Source organism: Neoarthrinium moseri (assembly GCF_022829205.1).
Source record: "Neoarthrinium moseri strain CBS 164.80 chromosome Unknown scaffold14_Wmoseri_CBS_16480, whole genome shotgun sequence".
In the NCBI taxonomy this organism is placed as follows: Eukaryota; Fungi; Ascomycota; class Sordariomycetes; order Amphisphaeriales; family Apiosporaceae; genus Neoarthrinium; species Neoarthrinium moseri.
The window spans coordinates 317,135-334,307 of NW_026055128.1; the positions used below are offsets into that span (position 1 = coordinate 317,135).

Genomic DNA, 17,173 nt, shown 5'->3' on the forward strand with positions numbered 1-17,173 from the left:
TATAGGTGTCTCGAAATACCTCGACGACAAAGACACGTCCGATACCGTGTTCATTCACATGCAATGCGTCCCTTGAGAGGAGCAAAGTCCACGGTAGTCTGGGCCCATGGGAACAGGATTCGATACGAACAGATAATTTGGCAACCTTGAACGTCCCTCGAACACTCTGCACAGGTTGCTTGCTGCTCTCTTTTTCTGGACACCCCCGACCCACCCGCCTACACGAGCATTGACACCTGGACTGGACACGCGGCGATCTCCCGCTCCGCTCGGATTATCGATACGCCGTACCAGGGATAACTTCCAAGGTTGGCTTGGAGGTCAGTATGGATCCAGTTTGCTCGTTGACTTTGATGACTGTGGTACGTACCGTTGGCAGCTTAGGCCGGAAAATTTACCTGCGCAGGGCTCTCTGGTCGCTGGTCTGGAATTGCAGTTAACTCGTAGCGAGGTGCGACAAGCAAAGGCGCCCTGTCGCGGTCCACACCTCCAGCTTGCACTCCATCCAGCCTCAGCCTCGACCGATCGCAGCACTGATTGAACCGTCACTCGAGGCAGGGCTTCAACACCAGCATCACGATGGCCGCCACGACTAACGGTGATGCAGCTGCCGTGCTCGACGACATCAAGCCTCCCCAGGGCGTCGTCCTGCCCCCCAGGGAGTTCCGCACCATCCTCGAGAAGACGGCCGGCTTCGTCGCTAGGAACGGCAACGTCTTCGAGGAGCGTATCCGGGAGAAGGAGAAGAACAACCCAAAGTTCAGCTTCCTGAGCAACGCCGATCCCTACAACCCTTTTTACCTATGGCGCCTCAGCGAGATCAAGGAGGGCCGTGGCACAGCTGTCGCCGCTGGCCGCGTCGGCGAGGCTGCTGCACCCGTTGAGGAGAAGCCCACCGGCCCTCCCGAGCCCCCGGCCTTCAAGTTCTCCGCACGCATGCCCAACATCAGCGCCTCCGACCTCGAGGTCGTACGCTTGACGGCGCTGTTCGTCGCCAAGAACGGCCGCCAGTTCATGATGGCCCTCACCCAGCGCGAGACCGGCAACTACCAGTTCGACTTCCTCCGCCCCAACCACAGCTTGCACAACTTCTTTCAACACCTGATAGATCAGTACTCGATGCTCTTGCGGGCCGGCGGCATTGACGGAGAGGGCGGCCGCCAACAGCAAGAGCGTGTCGCCGAGCTGCAAAGAAACGTCGACGACAGGTTCCACATTCTGGCGCGGGCCCGCCAGAGGGCAGAGTGGCTTGCGTACCAAGAAGAGTCCAAGCAGCAGAAAGAGGAAGAGGAAGAGAAGGAGCGGCAATCGTATGCGCAGATCGACTGGCACGATTTCGTTGTCGTCGAGACGGTTGTTTTCACCGAGACCGACGACCAAGCCAACCTACCGCCACCAACGTCGCTCAACGATCTGCAATATGCTTCTCTGGAGCAGAAGGCCAAGGTCTCCGTCAACGCCAATTTCCGCATCGAGGAGGGTTTCCCTTCGGAGGAAGACAGCGCATACAACGGCTACGCCGCGCCTGCCCAACCAAGCTATAACATCCCTCACCACCCGGCGTATCCCGCTCAAGCTATGCCAGGTGTACAGCCCTACCAGCCACAACAGATACCCACCCCTCCTCAGGCTGGCTATGGAATGGCGCCGCCCCCGCGACCGAACGGTATGCAGGAAGACGAGGAGTCCCAACGGATACGCGAGAGGGAGGAGGCGCGTGCTCGGGTACAACAAGCCCAAGCCGAAGCCAAGGGCGGTGCTGCGCCAATGAAGATCCGAGAGAACTATGTTCCCAGGGCATTGGCACGCACGGCGAGCAAGCAGTCCGGCCAGATGGCCCTGTGTCCCAACTGCAAACAGCAGATCCCCATGAACGAGCTGGAGGACCATATGCGCATCGAGATGTTGGATCCCCGGTGGAAGGAGCAGAAGGCCAAGGCCGAGTCGAGGTTCGCGACCAGCAACTTGGTACAGGCAGATGCGGCGAACAACCTGAAGCGCTTCGCCAGCCAGCGGAGCGATCTCTTCGATGGCGTAACAGGCCAACCCATCATCTCGGAAGAAGAGCAGGCCCGGCGGAAGAGGGCTGCCTTGAACAGCTTTGATGGCAACTTGGACAACCGGAATCCAAACCAAGCCGCCCATGTCCAGAACGTCAACGTAGACGAACAGATTCGCGCTATCCACCAAAAGTTCGCGCAGCAAAACCAACAAGGTTGATGTGGTGTCGTAGACGGTTGACTACGGGCTTGAATCAGCTCGAAGGCTGTAAGGGTCCAAAGGGTCTTCAGGGCCAATTCTAAAGGACGCATGAAAAGGCGGCTCTAGGGAAGCGCATAGCATTGGATGGAGCTTCCAAATGGCGTTCAGGAGTTCACCGTCAAAAGGTGCATTGGGGCAACAGGTAACCTCACCCGCAAGATTAGAATCATTGTTCCTATGCTCATACTCAAAATAGCTTATGTTGCCAATCCACCACACACAGCCCATATCGTGGCCAAATCTCCCGCCGTGAAAGTATTGCACTTCGACCAGATGTATACTTGTAGCAATATGCCATAACCTTGTATTAGTGACTGTATACCCAATGATTGGAGATATGAAAACAGTCCATGTAAGGATTATCATGTAAAAGTACCAAGGCCTCAGTGTAGCCTCGAAGCTGTAAAGACAGACTAGCTCAATGGCATGTTGGGGGGACACCTCTCAGCCATGGCACGTAGGCGCTTTGTGCCGCCGAGTGAGGGATAATAATAGCAATATAATATCACACGTCGGGACAATGAAGCCGTCAGCAGTGACTTGAATGTTTCAATAATATTTGGTTGTGAGCTGTCTAAGGAGTATATCATGCTTCCAGTATGCACGTCCACTCATGCCTCCTCGTCCGCCTCTTCGGCCTCTTCCTCGTCCAGCGCCATCTCTTCCACAATCAGATTGCCGCCCCGGCCAATCTTCTCCCCCAACGTGACACCGCCGTCCGGCTCGTACACGACCCGGGGCATCAGGCCCGCGATGCGGAAGGCGTACTCGTGCTCGTAGCCCTCGGGCTCGAGCGCCTTCTCGTCCACGAGCCCGGCCAGGTCGTAGCACTCCACGAAGGCGTACAGGTCCTCGAGGGTGGTTGAGCCGGCGAACCGCCGCACGACGCGCCCGGCCCCGGACCCCTCGGGCATCTTGAGCGCGAGGCGCACGGCGTCCTTGACGCTGGCCTCGGGCTCGGTCGCGATCGTGGTTGCGCGCCACCTCCGCCACTGCTGCCTCAGCTCGGCGCGGCGCTCCGCAGCGGCCGCCTCCTCCGCCGCGCGCTTCTCGGCCGCCTGGGCGGCGGCCTCGGCCTCGCGCCGCTGCCGGGCCCGCTCCCGGTCGCGGGCCAGGCTCCGCTCGTAGGCGTCGTCCTGCTCGGCGCGCATGTTCCGCGAGGCCTCCTGCACCGTCCGCTCGGCGCGCACGGCCGCGAGGTCGGGGCTGTACTTGTTGATAGCCGTCTGGATCTCGGCCAGGTAGGTCGAGCTGGAGACGGGCCCCACGAGGCGCTTGACGATGCTCATGCGGGTGGACCCTTCCTTGGGCGTCAAGCACACGAGGCACGACATGGGGAACTTCGTCGCGTTGTACTCGGCGGCCACCTGGTACGCCTCCGAGTCGAGCACATTACCGCCCCACAGGATGATGTTGTTGGCCGGGTCTGCAATGAAGGCCTTAACTTCGGGGGAGAGCAAGGTCTCCCGCGTAAAGGACTCGGTGTCGTCGTGCTCCGGTGACATCAGCACGATGAGCAGGAACTTGAGATCCTTCTTGGCGGCGTCGAGAGCCTGCGCAAAGCCGCTCTCAGCGAAAGGGAGTCCCGTCTCGGGGCCGTACTCCTCCTCGAACTCTCGCTTGAAGCGGGCGGCCGTGTCGCGTGGCAGCAGCATGCGGCGGCCCGAGGTGCCCCTCCATCCCGAGGTCACGCTGGTGGTGATGGCCCGCGGGCGGATCGGCGCAGGCAGAAACGAGAGTATGTAGAGAAAGGTGCGGAAGAGGGTGGACACGGCGCGGTAGCCGAAGTTGAGTGGGGTGAAGATTATGGAGAGAAGGAAGGGCGGGCGATGGGTCGTAATGGGCGAGGGCACGACTCGGGGTGCAGGATTAGGCCGGTCGCGACGGATAGGCTGGCCGAAGGGCGAGGAGTCGGCGAGAAGTGACTCTTGGAGGTTCTCGTGTCGTGCTGCCGTAGGGGCCGGTATGGCGTCTTGCGCGGCCATGGCCTCGGCGACGGGGTCGGGCCCTTCGCCGTCGAAGAACTTGGCTATGGCGATCTAGAAAACAGTCAGACTTGACGCCAGTAGGTAGACCGGGAGGCATAACAGCAGGATACTTACTTGAACATTCCATTGTGACCTCTGCAGCAACGGCACTGCGTCCTTGATGTCTTGTGCTGTAACTGCTGTATACTGCTCGAGCGCTGCCTGCTGGTCCGCAGACAGCTGGCCGACATCAACGCCCGTATCGTCTGACATGTTGAGAGCGACGCCTCCCGGCCTGGATTACCGAAGGAGAGAGATGCGATCCATGTAACAACGGGCGAGGGAGAGGGTTCTCGGACGAGGAACGTGGACGGTTGATGGTTGGCGGCGCAGCCTCCGAGGCGGCTGGAGCTATGCAAGGCTTCTGTGGTAGGGTCACCAGGTTGGTCGAGACTCTACAGATTGACTCTGGCAGAGCTGAGAAACGACGCCGTGGGATTGCGACAGCACAGAATACAAGGGACCGGAACAGAGTGACCCTTGATGCCAGCTCACACGTAGCGTTGCGCGCCGAAGTGGGAGGATCCGGGGAGAGCTGCGTGGCATTAGCGAATGACGGTATAGATATTACCCCAAGGGGCATAGACGGCACAGGGGCTAAGCACCGAGGTATGGCACCCTCTACACAGTGGACGGGCTCTTCCTTCCTCACAGGGTCTCCTCTCAGTTCACTTCCGGCTTCATCTTCATGTTCTTCTGATAAGTTCTCAAAATGTCCTGGGTGCCCTGGGGTCCCTGGGGTCACTGGGGTCACTGGGGAAGGGAGGATGTCTGTTTCGTTGGGAGTCGTCGTTCTTATCCCGTCAACGAGAGGCTCTTGTCCAATGCCTACTATGTGCTAATTTAGACCACCAAAATACAATAGCCCTGGAGATCTCATCAAGTGTCATAAACTACTACAAGAGGACTAGCCCCTCGCTACCAAAGACGGCAGCACCCCAATCCTCGAGGCCAACTGGGAATCCTGTCCACTATGATGGAGGAGGAGGAGGAGGAGGAGGAGGAGGAGGAGGAGGAGGCCCATTGAGAGCCTTTCTCGAGCCGGAACCCTGGTCGAGGCTGAGAGGCTAACTGCGCAACTCCCCAAAAGTCTTGGCAAGTCGTCCGGCGCTTCACATCCCACCTTTAGGCCTTGGTTGGAAACTGGGTTGCCGTTCGTATCCCAAGGTATCCTGTGCCTGTGCTGGACTGCAGTCCTGCGCCCTTATCGTCAACCTCATCCACCCCGAACACGCTTCGTGCCCGTCGCCCATCGCCCACCGCGTCGCCGCCGCGTAGCTGCCGGCCCACACACCATTGACCGTCGCCGTGCATGGGCGAGGAGGCGCCTCTTAGATGTGAGAAGATGGAAGCAATTTAAGTGGTTTGAGTACGTGCCCTCCGCCCGTGCAATGGGCCCTTCTTGCCCCGAGTCCTTTGTCTTTTTTTTTGGCGGCGCGGCTCTCATGCAGCCCTGCAGCCCCTCCATCGGCACCGCCTCGCGAGTGAATTGTAGATTGGCACCCAAGCAGAGGGAAAAGCTCTCAGCGGCCACTTCCTTCGGCCCATGCCCATTCCATTCCATTCCCATGTTCATGCCTCTTGCTCGTCCGTTCTGCATTCTGCTCATACTAGGCTGATCCGGTGTTCATGTTGCAGGGGTTGCAGATTCGAGAGGAGCAGCGACGACGCCGACGCCGACGCGCCGCTCCGGTAGCCCTGCCTCACGACTCATTGGAGTCTTTGCGACCCATCCCAACCCCGACGACCGCAAAACCCGCTCCTCCTCGGTATAGATACACAAATGGCGACCTCCCGCTACACCACCGCCGACCGAGGGAGGCAGATGGCCTCCCCCAGACCCAAGACGCGAGGTGAGCGCATGCCCCGCCGGTCATGGACGCGACCGACTAGCGATAGCATTCGTGTCCGAAGATGCCTCGTGAACACATCCCGTGGACGTGGACCACCTTGGCTAACCCGTCTCTCTCTCTCGGCAGATACTAATAATACTCTCTGTCGGAACGTCCTTATATATGGCCACTGCCGCTACGAGGATCAGGGGTGCGCTTTCAATCATGACCAGAACAAGGGCGCTTCTAGCTCTATAGATTCGTAAGTGCACTTTCCCTTCATTGCCCTCCTACCATGGCTGGTTGTTGCATGCTGCCGCGCTGCCCTGCTCCTACTCTGGCTCCTGCTCTGGTCTGGCTCCTACTCCACCCCTGGGCACCGAGAGGATACTTCATTGTGGAATCTACAGCTATGGGATCGCACCGTCTCCCTTCTGCGAAGAACAAGTCCTCTGTGCGCCCGACGAAATCTCTGGCGGTATTCGACTTTCAACGCTCGCTCAATGCACGTCAATTAAAGGACTTTGGGGAACGCCAGCACACTGGACCACCTCAAAGCGCGCTGGCTTGCTGTGAATTGGCATCTCTGGTCGTAAATCTACGACTGCTTGTTTTCCTTGGAAACGAAATCGAATCAGGAGACGCCAGGCGCCTTGAGGCCATGGTTTGGGACCCTCCCACTTCGTCGCCGGCAAATGGGATGGACTCGCGGCAACACTTGGAGCTTGGTCGAAGTGGCATTCCTCCACACCAGGGCCTTGACACGAACGGGGATCCAGCACGTCCCGTTGGGAGTTGGGCTCAGCGTCTTCAGATGACACGAGTTCTCGGCACTGTTACCAAGTCAGAAGACCAGGAGCAGATTACGGATCGGATCAGTCAAGATGAATGTCCCCGTGCTGCCTCAGGCAGCCCACGCCTAGACTTGACCAGCTCAGAAGAATTCCCGTCCCTGACTGCCCTCACAAAAGCCGATACACTGCCACGGAGCTTCAAGAAGGCCGCTGCGGGCTATAGGGCGTTAAGCCGCAGTGAGATTACTTCCCCAACACCAACTTGGCCAGGGCAGCAGCAGCATCTCCCTAGCTCGTCTGTGGAATCTTACGACAGAACTACATCTTCAGCACCACCCTGTGGGGAGAACGTTGGCGAGCAACTCCTCACCATACCAGTGGAATCAACTGCGCCTCTGCCCATTCGTGGTCGCCCAGTTCCAAAAATGAGCCCAGTCCCCTTCAGACTCTCGAGAAACCCAGTGCTGGACCGACGAGTAGCCTTACCAATCACAACACCGGCTAGTCTACAGTTGTTAGAGCGCGTGTCTAGAGAGCTTCGTACTTCGGCCGGCACATGTGGATCGACCGTGGAGCGAGCTAGAGCAACCAGAACGCCTGAAAATCCTACACCCAGTGCTTGGACGACAAGCAGAGGCGAATGTGAATCCGCTAACCGCTCGAGCAGTACCAAGAAATCATTCAATGTCGACTCCCCGTCGTTCACCCCAGCGCAGCTTCAATCAGGCTCGAAGAAGCACACTTTCTCTTCACAGACGGCCAATGCAGCAGTGTTCACTCCGAAGGGGAGTACAAACTGTGAGTGGGATCCAGTCTCTTACTCTACCTTGCACTGCACGAGACCCAAATCACTAATCGTCGAGTAGCTGCCACTCCCGCACTTGCTCAAGACTCCGAGAGCTCTTTCGTCACTGCCGCTGGTGTACGGGATTTCACTCCGCAGGCCCAGAACTATGACCTGAACACGACATCTGCCACAAATGGCGTGGCTTCAGATTCCAGTGCGGGTATCTATGATGCTTTCACCATGGCAACCATGGGCCAGGCGCTCCCTACAACACAATACAATCCGTATGCAGAAGACCACACCTCCATGGCTGGGGTGGCGACACCGTTCTATCAGGCGCAGGGCGCATATGCAGCCGCCATACAACCATTGCAATATCACCTCTACGCTCCAGTGGGTCCGCACAAGGCGGACATGCACCACCCCTATCAGAAACAAGCCTATGACTTCTTCCTCCCAAATGACATCAGGGAGGACCTTCAGAAAAAGTCTGCAGCAACTCGACAGGTCCTACCAAACTCGCAATTACCCGACGTTTCTCAGTACCATTCCTTGGTACCCCTAGACACTGCCAAAAGTAGCCATACTAGTATCTTTGGCAGCTCGGTCTGCTGGGTGTACAAGGCAACTTCCAAGAAGAATGGGAATGTGTACTGCCTGAGAAGACTTCAGGGCGCCCGAGTTGCCAGTAAAAATAGCACCAATGAACCCCTCGCTAAATGGAAACGGATCAGTAACGGCAATATCGTAACGGTTCATGAGGTGTTCACATCAAGGGATTTCAACGATACATCTCTGATCTTTATCCATAACTACCACCCCAACTCGAAGACACTGGCAGAGCATCACATAAGCCAGAGGCGGTTCGGACAGCAGCAGCCGCCTATTCAAGAGAACGTTCTGTGGAGCTACATCTCTCAGCTATGCAATGCATTGAGGACCGTCCACGGCGAGGGGTTGGCAGCCCGCTGCATTCACCCGACGAAGGTGATCATGACAGAGAAGAACAGGATTCGATTGAGCGCCTGCATGATACTGGACGTGCTGGAGTACGAGACTTCGCGACCGATTGCGGAGCTCCAGCAAGAAGACCTCGTTGACCTCGGCAAGCTCATCTTGATTCTTGGCCTGGGCACAATGACGATAAGCCCCGTACAAAGTGCCCTAGAGCAATTTCAGAGGACGATGTACTCCCCAGAGCTCAAGGAGCTGGTCTTCTGGCTGGTTACCCCTCCGTATCCAGAACAACCTATCCAGAAGACAATCACCGAGCTGACGCCTCGTATTACACATCACATACTCGATTCGTTCGATTCATCGCTCCAAGCATATGACGGAATCAACTCAAACCTCCATCAGGAACTCGAAAACGGCAGGATTGCTCGGCTCATGCTCAAGCTTGGCGTCATCAATGAACGCCCTGACTTTGACAATGAGCTTAACTGGTCCGAAACCGGTGAGCGCTATTCGCTCAAGCTTTTCCGAGACTACGTCTTCCACCAAGTTGACAGTAACGGAAACCCTGTGTTGGATCTGGGCCATATGCTCTCATGCCTGAACAAGCTCGATGCTGGCATTGACGAAAAGGTCTACTTGACGAGCCGTGATCATCAGACATCCTTCATCATCTCCTACAAGGAGCTCAAGAAACAAGTAAACAACGCCTTCAATGAATTGCAGAAGGCAGGCCAGACAAAGTCTGCCACCTCGCGCGCCGGATATTGAAGCGCTCGCTCCCACGCGAGCGGGTACCGCCTCTATTGGATATGACTCGACTTGCAGGCTGGCAGATGCTGCATATGGTAGTAGGACGAAGGAACAGTTTGTTCGGATCGCGGGCGAGTGCGAAGTTGATAGTATAAAGCAGAGCAGCAAATCCAGAAGATAGCCACTGATGCACAAGTCACGCGCGCTACAAAATCTCTCTCTTAGTAAAATGTCCAGGTCACATGTTTTGAAGCTCTCTGCCGGCGTGCATTGTGACATAGCCCGCGGAAGAATCCCAGTGCTGGGGGAACTCGTGCCCCTTACACCACCTCGTCTTTCTGGCGGCCTTGTTGGAATAACTCTATACCACCTCAGCTATTCCGTGACGACGCAGTAAGTGCTTTGGGCAAGGCCTACCGCTTATAAAGGGGGTAAAAGCCTTCTGCATGCGTCGGTAGGATAGATGGAAGCCTCTCATATGCTACGAACGTACATACTTCTTACACCTTTGCTTTGAGTTACATTGTTTTTTGTGGTCCACCTGAGCTCACTTTGCATATTTGTAGTCGTGATCAGCCACAATCCCCTCTTCATTTTAGTCTCACCTGTCTAGGGGCCTTGTGTTCACCTCGTTTAGGTTTTCTAATGCAGCCTCCCCATGGCTGCCAGTTTCCCTCAAAAGAAACAGAGGACTTGGAAAACGACTGGCGTGTAACTGCAGGAATCGTTTTTCGCATGGCAGGTACTCCTCGATAATTAGCGCTCTACTACACTGTCTAGATAATGTACATCCGTGCTCGCTTATACGAGCTATCGAGTTTTCTAGACATACACCGACACTAGGCGTAAAGATTGTTCCCCGGGTCCTCCTTCTCCCTTTCTGGTCCAGCCTGGTACATCAACCACCTTGCTCTCTGCGCGTTCAGATGGGCCAATGCCCGTGTTGTGTCTTGGAGAAGAGATCGAGCGCGTCCCGAGCTAGGAAAGCCGGCCGTTCCTTGAAGCCGCAGCAGCATCGGCTGCCGCGGATGCTGCCGTGGCGACCCTGCTCAGCAACATGGGATTGGGATCCCTCGTCCTAAAGTCGTGGGCGTTGGGATGTTCCGTGAGGTGCCGAATGTTTCGCGGGTCTCTCGGATCGACCTCGATCTCCATGGTATCGTGCCGGACACTCGCGCTCGTGCCTTTCCTCCATATATCACCCGAGTGTCTGCCAATGGCTATCCTCGACCCGGGTCTGCTGGGCATTGCATCTTCGCTCTGCTCCGAGTCTCGCCGGGGTTCCGCGGACTCGTGCTGCGAACCCGGCGCCGAGTGACTGCCAGGCCGACGCTCCCGCTGCTCATCAATATCATCTTCACCACCACCGCTTTCCCTGATCAGCCACCTGATATCTTCGTCTGTGAGATTCTTCCATGCGCATCTTGCATGCTTCTTTGTGCACCCTTGGCAGGCGGTCAGATGCTTTACGCACGTGGTCTTGAGCCTCCGGCATCTGTCGCACGGCGGTTTGATCTCGTGTCCTCGTAAAACTTTATCTATCCTGGCCGTAACTAAACTCCTGTGTTCCTCGTCGGCTTCTTTCGAACCAGATTCAGAGTGTTGATTTGGAGATGGGTGACCGCTCTGCGATGTGTAGACTTGCTGTGGCGGTGGGTTCTTAGGAGTAGATGCCGCAGTAGCAAGAGTGCCGGGTGTAGGAGGTACGGAACTGATTGATGGCAGCCGAGGGGGATTATTCGCTGCAGCCGCTGACGCTGCTGCTACCTCTGCCGCGGCGATCTGTTGGTTCAAGTCGGCAAATATGTCATACCCATGCTGCGGCCCCGGCCCCTGGCCAGGCTGGTTCACTGCTCGGAAGCCAGAGCTTCCGAACATTTTCTGTTTATGTGGATACCGACTCATGATGGCGACTTTCCGTTTGCCCATGCTATAATTGACCTGCCGAGCCTTGTAAGCAATTTCATCTACCTTCTTGATCAGCGCATTAAAGTGCGGCTCTAGTAGGGTGATGGTTGCTAGCTCAGCTATCTCGTCTTCCTCCACAGGTTGACTGCGGATGAAGCTGGTTCGATCCAGTGCGCCAGAGACTATCAAGCGCCAGTCATCCTCGGTGATCTCGACCTGGACACCCTTGAGCATAAACTGGCAGCATCGGATCCCGTGGGGTGACTGAGTTACTGTCAGTTCGCCGGGCTTCGCTCTCGCGAATTCGATAATATCAAGCCAGGTGACCGGGTCGTTGGAGGAGGCATTTTGAGCAGGCGTCGTAATGATGGGGCCTATGAAAACGCTCTCCATTCCTTTCAACAAACGCGGCCCCATGAGCTTTGCTCCCAGACCGGAGGCCAGACTCTCATGTCGGTTGAGGACATCTGAGGGCGATGTCAGTGATTGAGGGTGAAGTGCGGTTGGCAGCCGTGTTTACCATCATACTCGCTCAGGAAATGCAAGGCTTCCGCGAATGTTTCCCTGTCGCCGTGTAGAATCTTGAGCTTCCCAAGGGGGTGCTTTGCTAGATACTTGATGGGCGTCTGTTCAACTTTGATGGTGGTTAGCAAGGCGTGAAATTTCATGGGCTCTAGCAGAACAAGACAGCTTGGTCGAGGGCAGACTGTGGGGTGTCCAGCTGTGCAGCCCAGGGCGCGCAAGTTATGTTGTGGGCATTATGGTAAGGATGGTTTTCTCTTCATGGATTGTATATTGAGATGAGCCAATTATATAAACAATGGATGGTTTGGTATATAGGTCACCTTAAAACTATGCAGCCAAAGGGTTTCGGCTACAACAGCACGACATACCTAATTGAGATGCGGGTGGGTGCGGGATGCGATCGGATTGCAAGCTACCGAGGCTGTCTTCGTCGTGGCGTTTTCGCTTGTGGTAATCGGGCTCCGGGTTGTGTGCCATTCTACAAATCCTGGATGCCGGAGGAGAAATGTTGCGACTTGGTGTGGTGGTGCCACGATGTCAGGCTCGCCGATCTTCCGGCACGCACGGCTCCGACCAGGTCCCAATGATCCGGCCCAGTTGGCACCCAGACGTTCGGACAAGAGATGGCATGCGGATAACTGGGGCGGGAGCAGGGCTCGGACAAGGCGATGACGGGTACTGTGCGCGCGGCCGCTCCTGGCAGCGAGAGGAAGAGACAGTAGTATGGCGAATATTGTTTGCAGAGGAGGTGTGCGGTGCCTGTGCGAGTGCCGAGAGATGGAGAACCGACTACGGGAGCTTGGGGACCGAGCTACTGGAGGCGCCGGGGGGGCGCAAAGACGCTCCGTGGTGTTACAGGGCCAGCACCACTCGTTGCCAAGACAAAACCAAGAGACGGGCGAAGTAAAAAAACACTCAAACCGAGAGAGATCGCATCGACAGGCACGGAGCGGAGACTATTGCAAGATGGAACCAGAGCCGAGAGGTCAGGAAGGGAAGGCGGCATATCAGCACCAGAGAACAACTACTCCGGGTCGAGGGTTGGCGTGGAGGGGGCAGCGAATAACAATAAATAGTGAACGCTGAGGGTCGTTGACGAAGCAGATAGACGAACACGAAGAGGCCCAAGAGGGTTGCGGAGTAAAAAAGGGTGTAAGCACGAGCCAACGCGGAAATGTGAGTATTCGAACTGAGGTTCGCTTCGTGTGCCTGCCACCTGGGACTAAGGTACAGTACATGCCAATGTGTGTAGCTCGTGATTCCCAATTGTTCCTCCAGCTGCTCATTAACCGGTCTGAGAGTCGGCAGGCAAATCCTCCTCCACCTTTCCGCCAGGGCAGGGCTCTCAGTGAAGTAAGTCAATTCCCAAAGTACCGCAGGACCGCTGGCATCGTTGCCGCAATCGCCCCATTCGCTGTGACTGGGAAGCTTGGGGAGCAGGTCGTCAACAGGGGAACGATCGACGGCTTAATCATCTTGGCAGCCAATTCTCCTGCATTGGGGGCGCATTTACGAACCCCAGGATCCAATGCGACAAGCATGTCGGGATTTGAAGATCGACACCTCAACTTCGATGTCCATGGATTGGGGTCATCCTCTGCAACGTGTATCTACCGGGGCGCCAAGTAGGGCGGCTTGACGGCGCATCAAGATCACCATCACGATCGCGGATGCGGCCCCTGACCTGCCCAGTTCCTGTGCGGCGCGACGGCGGCGGGCAAGGCGGGGGGAATAACTACGTATTTGGTGCAAAGTGATAAGACAAATGCGGACAGTGGAACCGAGCGAATGCCTGCCTGCTACGAGGTCAAGTTACGCTCGATGGGCGGAGAGAAGAGCAGAGAGGCCATCGATCGCGGAGCTCAGTCCTGCAGCCATACCATGCATAGCAGTCATGAGTACCCGGATAGGCACATCGAGGGTACATCTATCCTCCACCCTATGGACCTTAGACCGTACCTGACATACCTACATGAATTCGCTACGGCTATCTTGCGGATGACTGTAGGCCAGAGACGGCGGTTAACCGACTGAGTTCCTTTCTTCTTTGTCACTCCAAGCTCCTGCGGTCAACCTGTCTGGGGGTTCTACTATCATGTCGTCTACCAGTACCCTCGCCCTGTGCAATGTCGGGGGAGACTCCGCCCGCGCTGCCTGCCGTGTGCCCGTCCAATGGAGCGGAGTGAGCGGACCCGGAGCGCTGCCCGCTGTGATGCTTGCACCTGAGTGGTCGAGAGCCTTCAGCACGAAGCGAGGGGGTTCTTTTCCTGGTAATAGAAAGCAGTTCTTGCAGGTTGACAAGCCAACAAATCCGACAAGCCAGCCATGCTCGGCAAGCTATACCTACCCGCGGTCCACGCTAGAAGACCAACATTGAAGTGCGCGGCGCCAGGGTAAGATGTATCGTTGTCCCAGCGCGGAGCGTGCGGGCGTAGCACTGTCTGAACCCTGCTTGCCTGCTCGGGAATCATGACCACCAGGCTTGATGTTAGCGTAAACATATGTATGCGCGTGCGAGTCTAGAAAGCGTTCCAGAACGTCCTGGTATGCAGCCATACATCCATCGTGGCGGCAGGCTTGGTAGCCTTGTGCCGATCCCCACTGTCCCACTATAGTAGACTTGGTAGGGACGACAGGGAGATCAGATCTCTCATCAAAAAGCAATCGAAGCTGCAACCTGCACTGACTTGGGGGCAGGGGGTCGCCGAAGATAGAATCTCGCATCTGGAAATCAGATGGTCACCACAGCGGATCAGACCTAGGGATCGGAAGGGGGCGTCATCATGGCGAGAATCAAGCAACATAGCGAGATTAGGCCCTACCTAGGTAGTCTCTCAGAGATGCAGTAGGAGGCAAGATGTTTGGGCCATTTATCCAGGTGTGATGTCGCACGGCAGAATACCGTTTGGGAACCAACCCGTCCACAGCCTGCGTCCACCGAAACGATGGTTCATCCATTTTTTCCTCTGCCTGGGCAGCCAACGCGAACACGGAAAAGCCACACTCCGGGACGCGAGATTTCAAGAATCCCATCCTGAGGACCACGGGTTCCAACACGGCATTCTGTGACGAGGATGCCGCTGCAGGCCGGGTTTGCTTTTTGTCTACCACAGCAAGTGATTGTGACGGAGGCAGCTCGGCCAATGCCATTGCGTCACAGCAGCAAATGGTGAGGAGTGCCAAGGCCTCTGGGGGGGTTTCACAGCGGGCCTACATCCAATATCAGGGCTATCACCTTCAGTAGGTACCTGTGTAGGTAAGGGGGTCACTACTTGTTCTGTAAACGCGCCAACCACGTTCAGTTGCTGTCGCTTAGGTAGGATTGCTGAAGCTCCAGTGGCCTGCGGTGTACAGCGGCAGTCCCCGCTGTGTTATTCCCGCTTCAACCAAACTCACACCAATATACGAAGTCGTCCGCCGCGTGACCCGGATAACACCCAACTCTGCAGATCGATCATATGGAAGCTAGTTTGTATGTAGCAATCACAGAGCTGCAGGACGACTTGACCAAGCTCATATTGCATTGGTTGGGCCAAGTACAGCTCTGCGTGCTGTAACCAGCACCTGAGGCGCATTTTCGGCTGCTGGGTTTGAAGCTTTGTGAACTCACCGCGTCAGGTCTGTTTCTCGTCTATCGGTCCGCGATAAGCAGCCTCCCGGCCGCCAACCCCACGCCCAGCTCAGCCTAGCCCACCCACGCCCAGCCCAGCCCAGCACGGACAGGCCCTGCAACCTACTCCAACGCAACGCTACGCTACCTGGGGACCGATACCGTCCATACCTCTCTGCGAATCTCTTCCCCCAGCCCTGCCCACACCACCACCTCACACGCACACCAACCACAAAATATCATGGCCGACAGACCCCACCAGCGCGGCGGCCGCGGGGGCGGCAGCGGGCATTACCGCGGAGGCCGTGGCGGAGGGGGGCGCGGCGGCGGTCGAGGCGGCGCCAACGCTGGCCCCGGCGGCGACGGCCACGAGCGCGAGCGCCCCAAGAAGGAGAACATCCTCGACCTAGCCAAGTACATGGACAAGCAGATCACTGTCAAGTTCAACGGCGGCCGCGAGTGCACCGGCACACTCAAGGGCTACGACGCCCTGATGAACCTGGTGCTGGATGACGTGCAGGAGGCTGTCCGAGGTATGCTTCCACTCCCCGATGTTCCGGCAGGCCACATGGCTTTACCGGCCTCGAGAAGCCGACTTACTAACGAGACATCGTTGCGCGACAGATGACGAGGGCAACGAGACGACCCGACCCCTCGGGCTCGTTGTGGTACGCGGCACCCTGCTAGTTGTGATCAGCCCGGTAGATGGCAGCGAGGTTATTGAAAACCCCTTCGCCCAGACAGAGGACGACTGAGGTGCCCAGTTGGAAGCTGGCAGCACAATATCCAGGGGGACATATGCACAGACAAGGTCGTGGGCAAGGCAGGAGAAACAAAAAAGGAAGCCAGGTATTGGCATTATACCCATGGGTGGGAATTGGCTGCAGGGGAGTATGGTGCTCCCTGATAAAAGACATCAAGGCGAGGCGCACTACAAAGTATTGCCCCATGGGAGATTACAGTCCCTCTCCGGTAGTCTTCCGAGGCCGAGAGATTGCCGTCAGTTGCAGTTGGTCAAAGAGGGAAGCTCTCAGCTAGCTCTCAGGCAGCTCTGCCAGTCGAGGAACTTCAGTCTCAAGCGACAATGCAATATCTGTTGCGTAACCCTGTATTTTTTGCTGTCTGTTCACCAGGCCCGGATCTATCCGCGCATCTCTCCCCAGGTCTCTAGTCAACCCCCCTTTCATCCACTAGGAAGCCTCCCGCAACAATTGAGACTCATTGGAACTGCGTACCTTCAACTGCCGGCAGACAGTTTAAGATCTACTGCTAGACTTTGCAGAAATGAAGTGACGCTGCAGAAATGAGTCTTTTCACTCAGCCCAACCAATTCAGACAGGTGCATTATATTCCACAGAGAAAAAGAAAACAACGCTAGCCCGGCCTGAACCCTATTCTGTCACGCGGTCCCCTATACACAACGATCCCGTAGGATCGGCAACACGGAGGCTTGGCCCTTCCCATTCTTCACGCATGCGCGGAAAAACATACCGCACTTTTGCCACGATTAGTAGACGTACGTGGCCGGCGGCAGCTGAAAGCTGAGGTCCCCGGAAGTGAGCAATCATGCATCCCGCTTGCGTAGCCGGGCACCCGTTTTCTCTCAGGCCATGCGGAAGTAGGTTTCAAAAAAACAAACAACAGAAACATCGCGAGGATGAGCTTTTACCCTGCCGGCCCTTGATTTGGCGGATAATTCCCCGCGCCCCATCGTCACTCGT

General features: G+C 56.6%; 5 protein-coding genes across 5 annotated transcripts; 3 read left to right on the forward strand and 2 right to left on the reverse strand.

Annotated features, from left to right (window-relative positions):
• Positions 1 to 579: 579 nt before the first annotated feature.
• On the forward strand, positions 580 to 2,220 carry JN550_004909 (uncharacterized protein; the record flags this gene model as incomplete). Its single annotated transcript, XM_049316477.1, has 1 exon — positions 580 to 2,220. The coding sequence occupies one exon, from the start codon at positions 580 to 582 to the stop codon at positions 2,218 to 2,220; it is 1,641 nt and encodes a 546-aa protein (XP_049173107.1).
• A 653-nt stretch (positions 2,221 to 2,873) lies between these two features.
• JN550_004910 (uncharacterized protein) lies at positions 2,874 to 4,502 on the reverse strand (the record flags this gene model as incomplete). Its single annotated transcript, XM_049316478.1, has 2 exons — positions 2,874 to 4,301; positions 4,365 to 4,502. 2 exons carry the CDS (start codon positions 4,500 to 4,502, stop codon positions 2,874 to 2,876), a joined length of 1,566 nt encoding a protein of 521 aa, XP_049173108.1.
• A 2,031-nt stretch (positions 4,503 to 6,533) lies between these two features.
• JN550_004911 (uncharacterized protein) lies at positions 6,534 to 9,427 on the forward strand (the record flags this gene model as incomplete). Its single annotated transcript, XM_049316479.1, has 2 exons — positions 6,534 to 7,713; positions 7,782 to 9,427. The coding sequence occupies 2 exons, from the start codon at positions 6,534 to 6,536 to the stop codon at positions 9,425 to 9,427; spliced, it is 2,826 nt and encodes a 941-aa protein (XP_049173109.1).
• Positions 9,428 to 10,387: 960 nt separating this feature from the next.
• Positions 10,388 to 12,319, reverse strand: JN550_004912 (uncharacterized protein; the record flags this gene model as incomplete). Its single annotated transcript, XM_049316480.1, has 3 exons — positions 10,388 to 11,784; positions 11,838 to 11,951; positions 12,211 to 12,319. The coding sequence occupies 3 exons, from the start codon at positions 12,317 to 12,319 to the stop codon at positions 10,388 to 10,390; spliced, it is 1,620 nt and encodes a 539-aa protein (XP_049173110.1).
• A 3,374-nt stretch (positions 12,320 to 15,693) lies between these two features.
• JN550_004913 (uncharacterized protein) lies at positions 15,694 to 16,207 on the forward strand (the record flags this gene model as incomplete). Its single annotated transcript, XM_049316481.1, has 2 exons — positions 15,694 to 15,985; positions 16,077 to 16,207. The coding sequence occupies 2 exons, from the start codon at positions 15,694 to 15,696 to the stop codon at positions 16,205 to 16,207; spliced, it is 423 nt and encodes a 140-aa protein (XP_049173111.1).
• Positions 16,208 to 17,173: the final 966 nt, after the last annotated feature.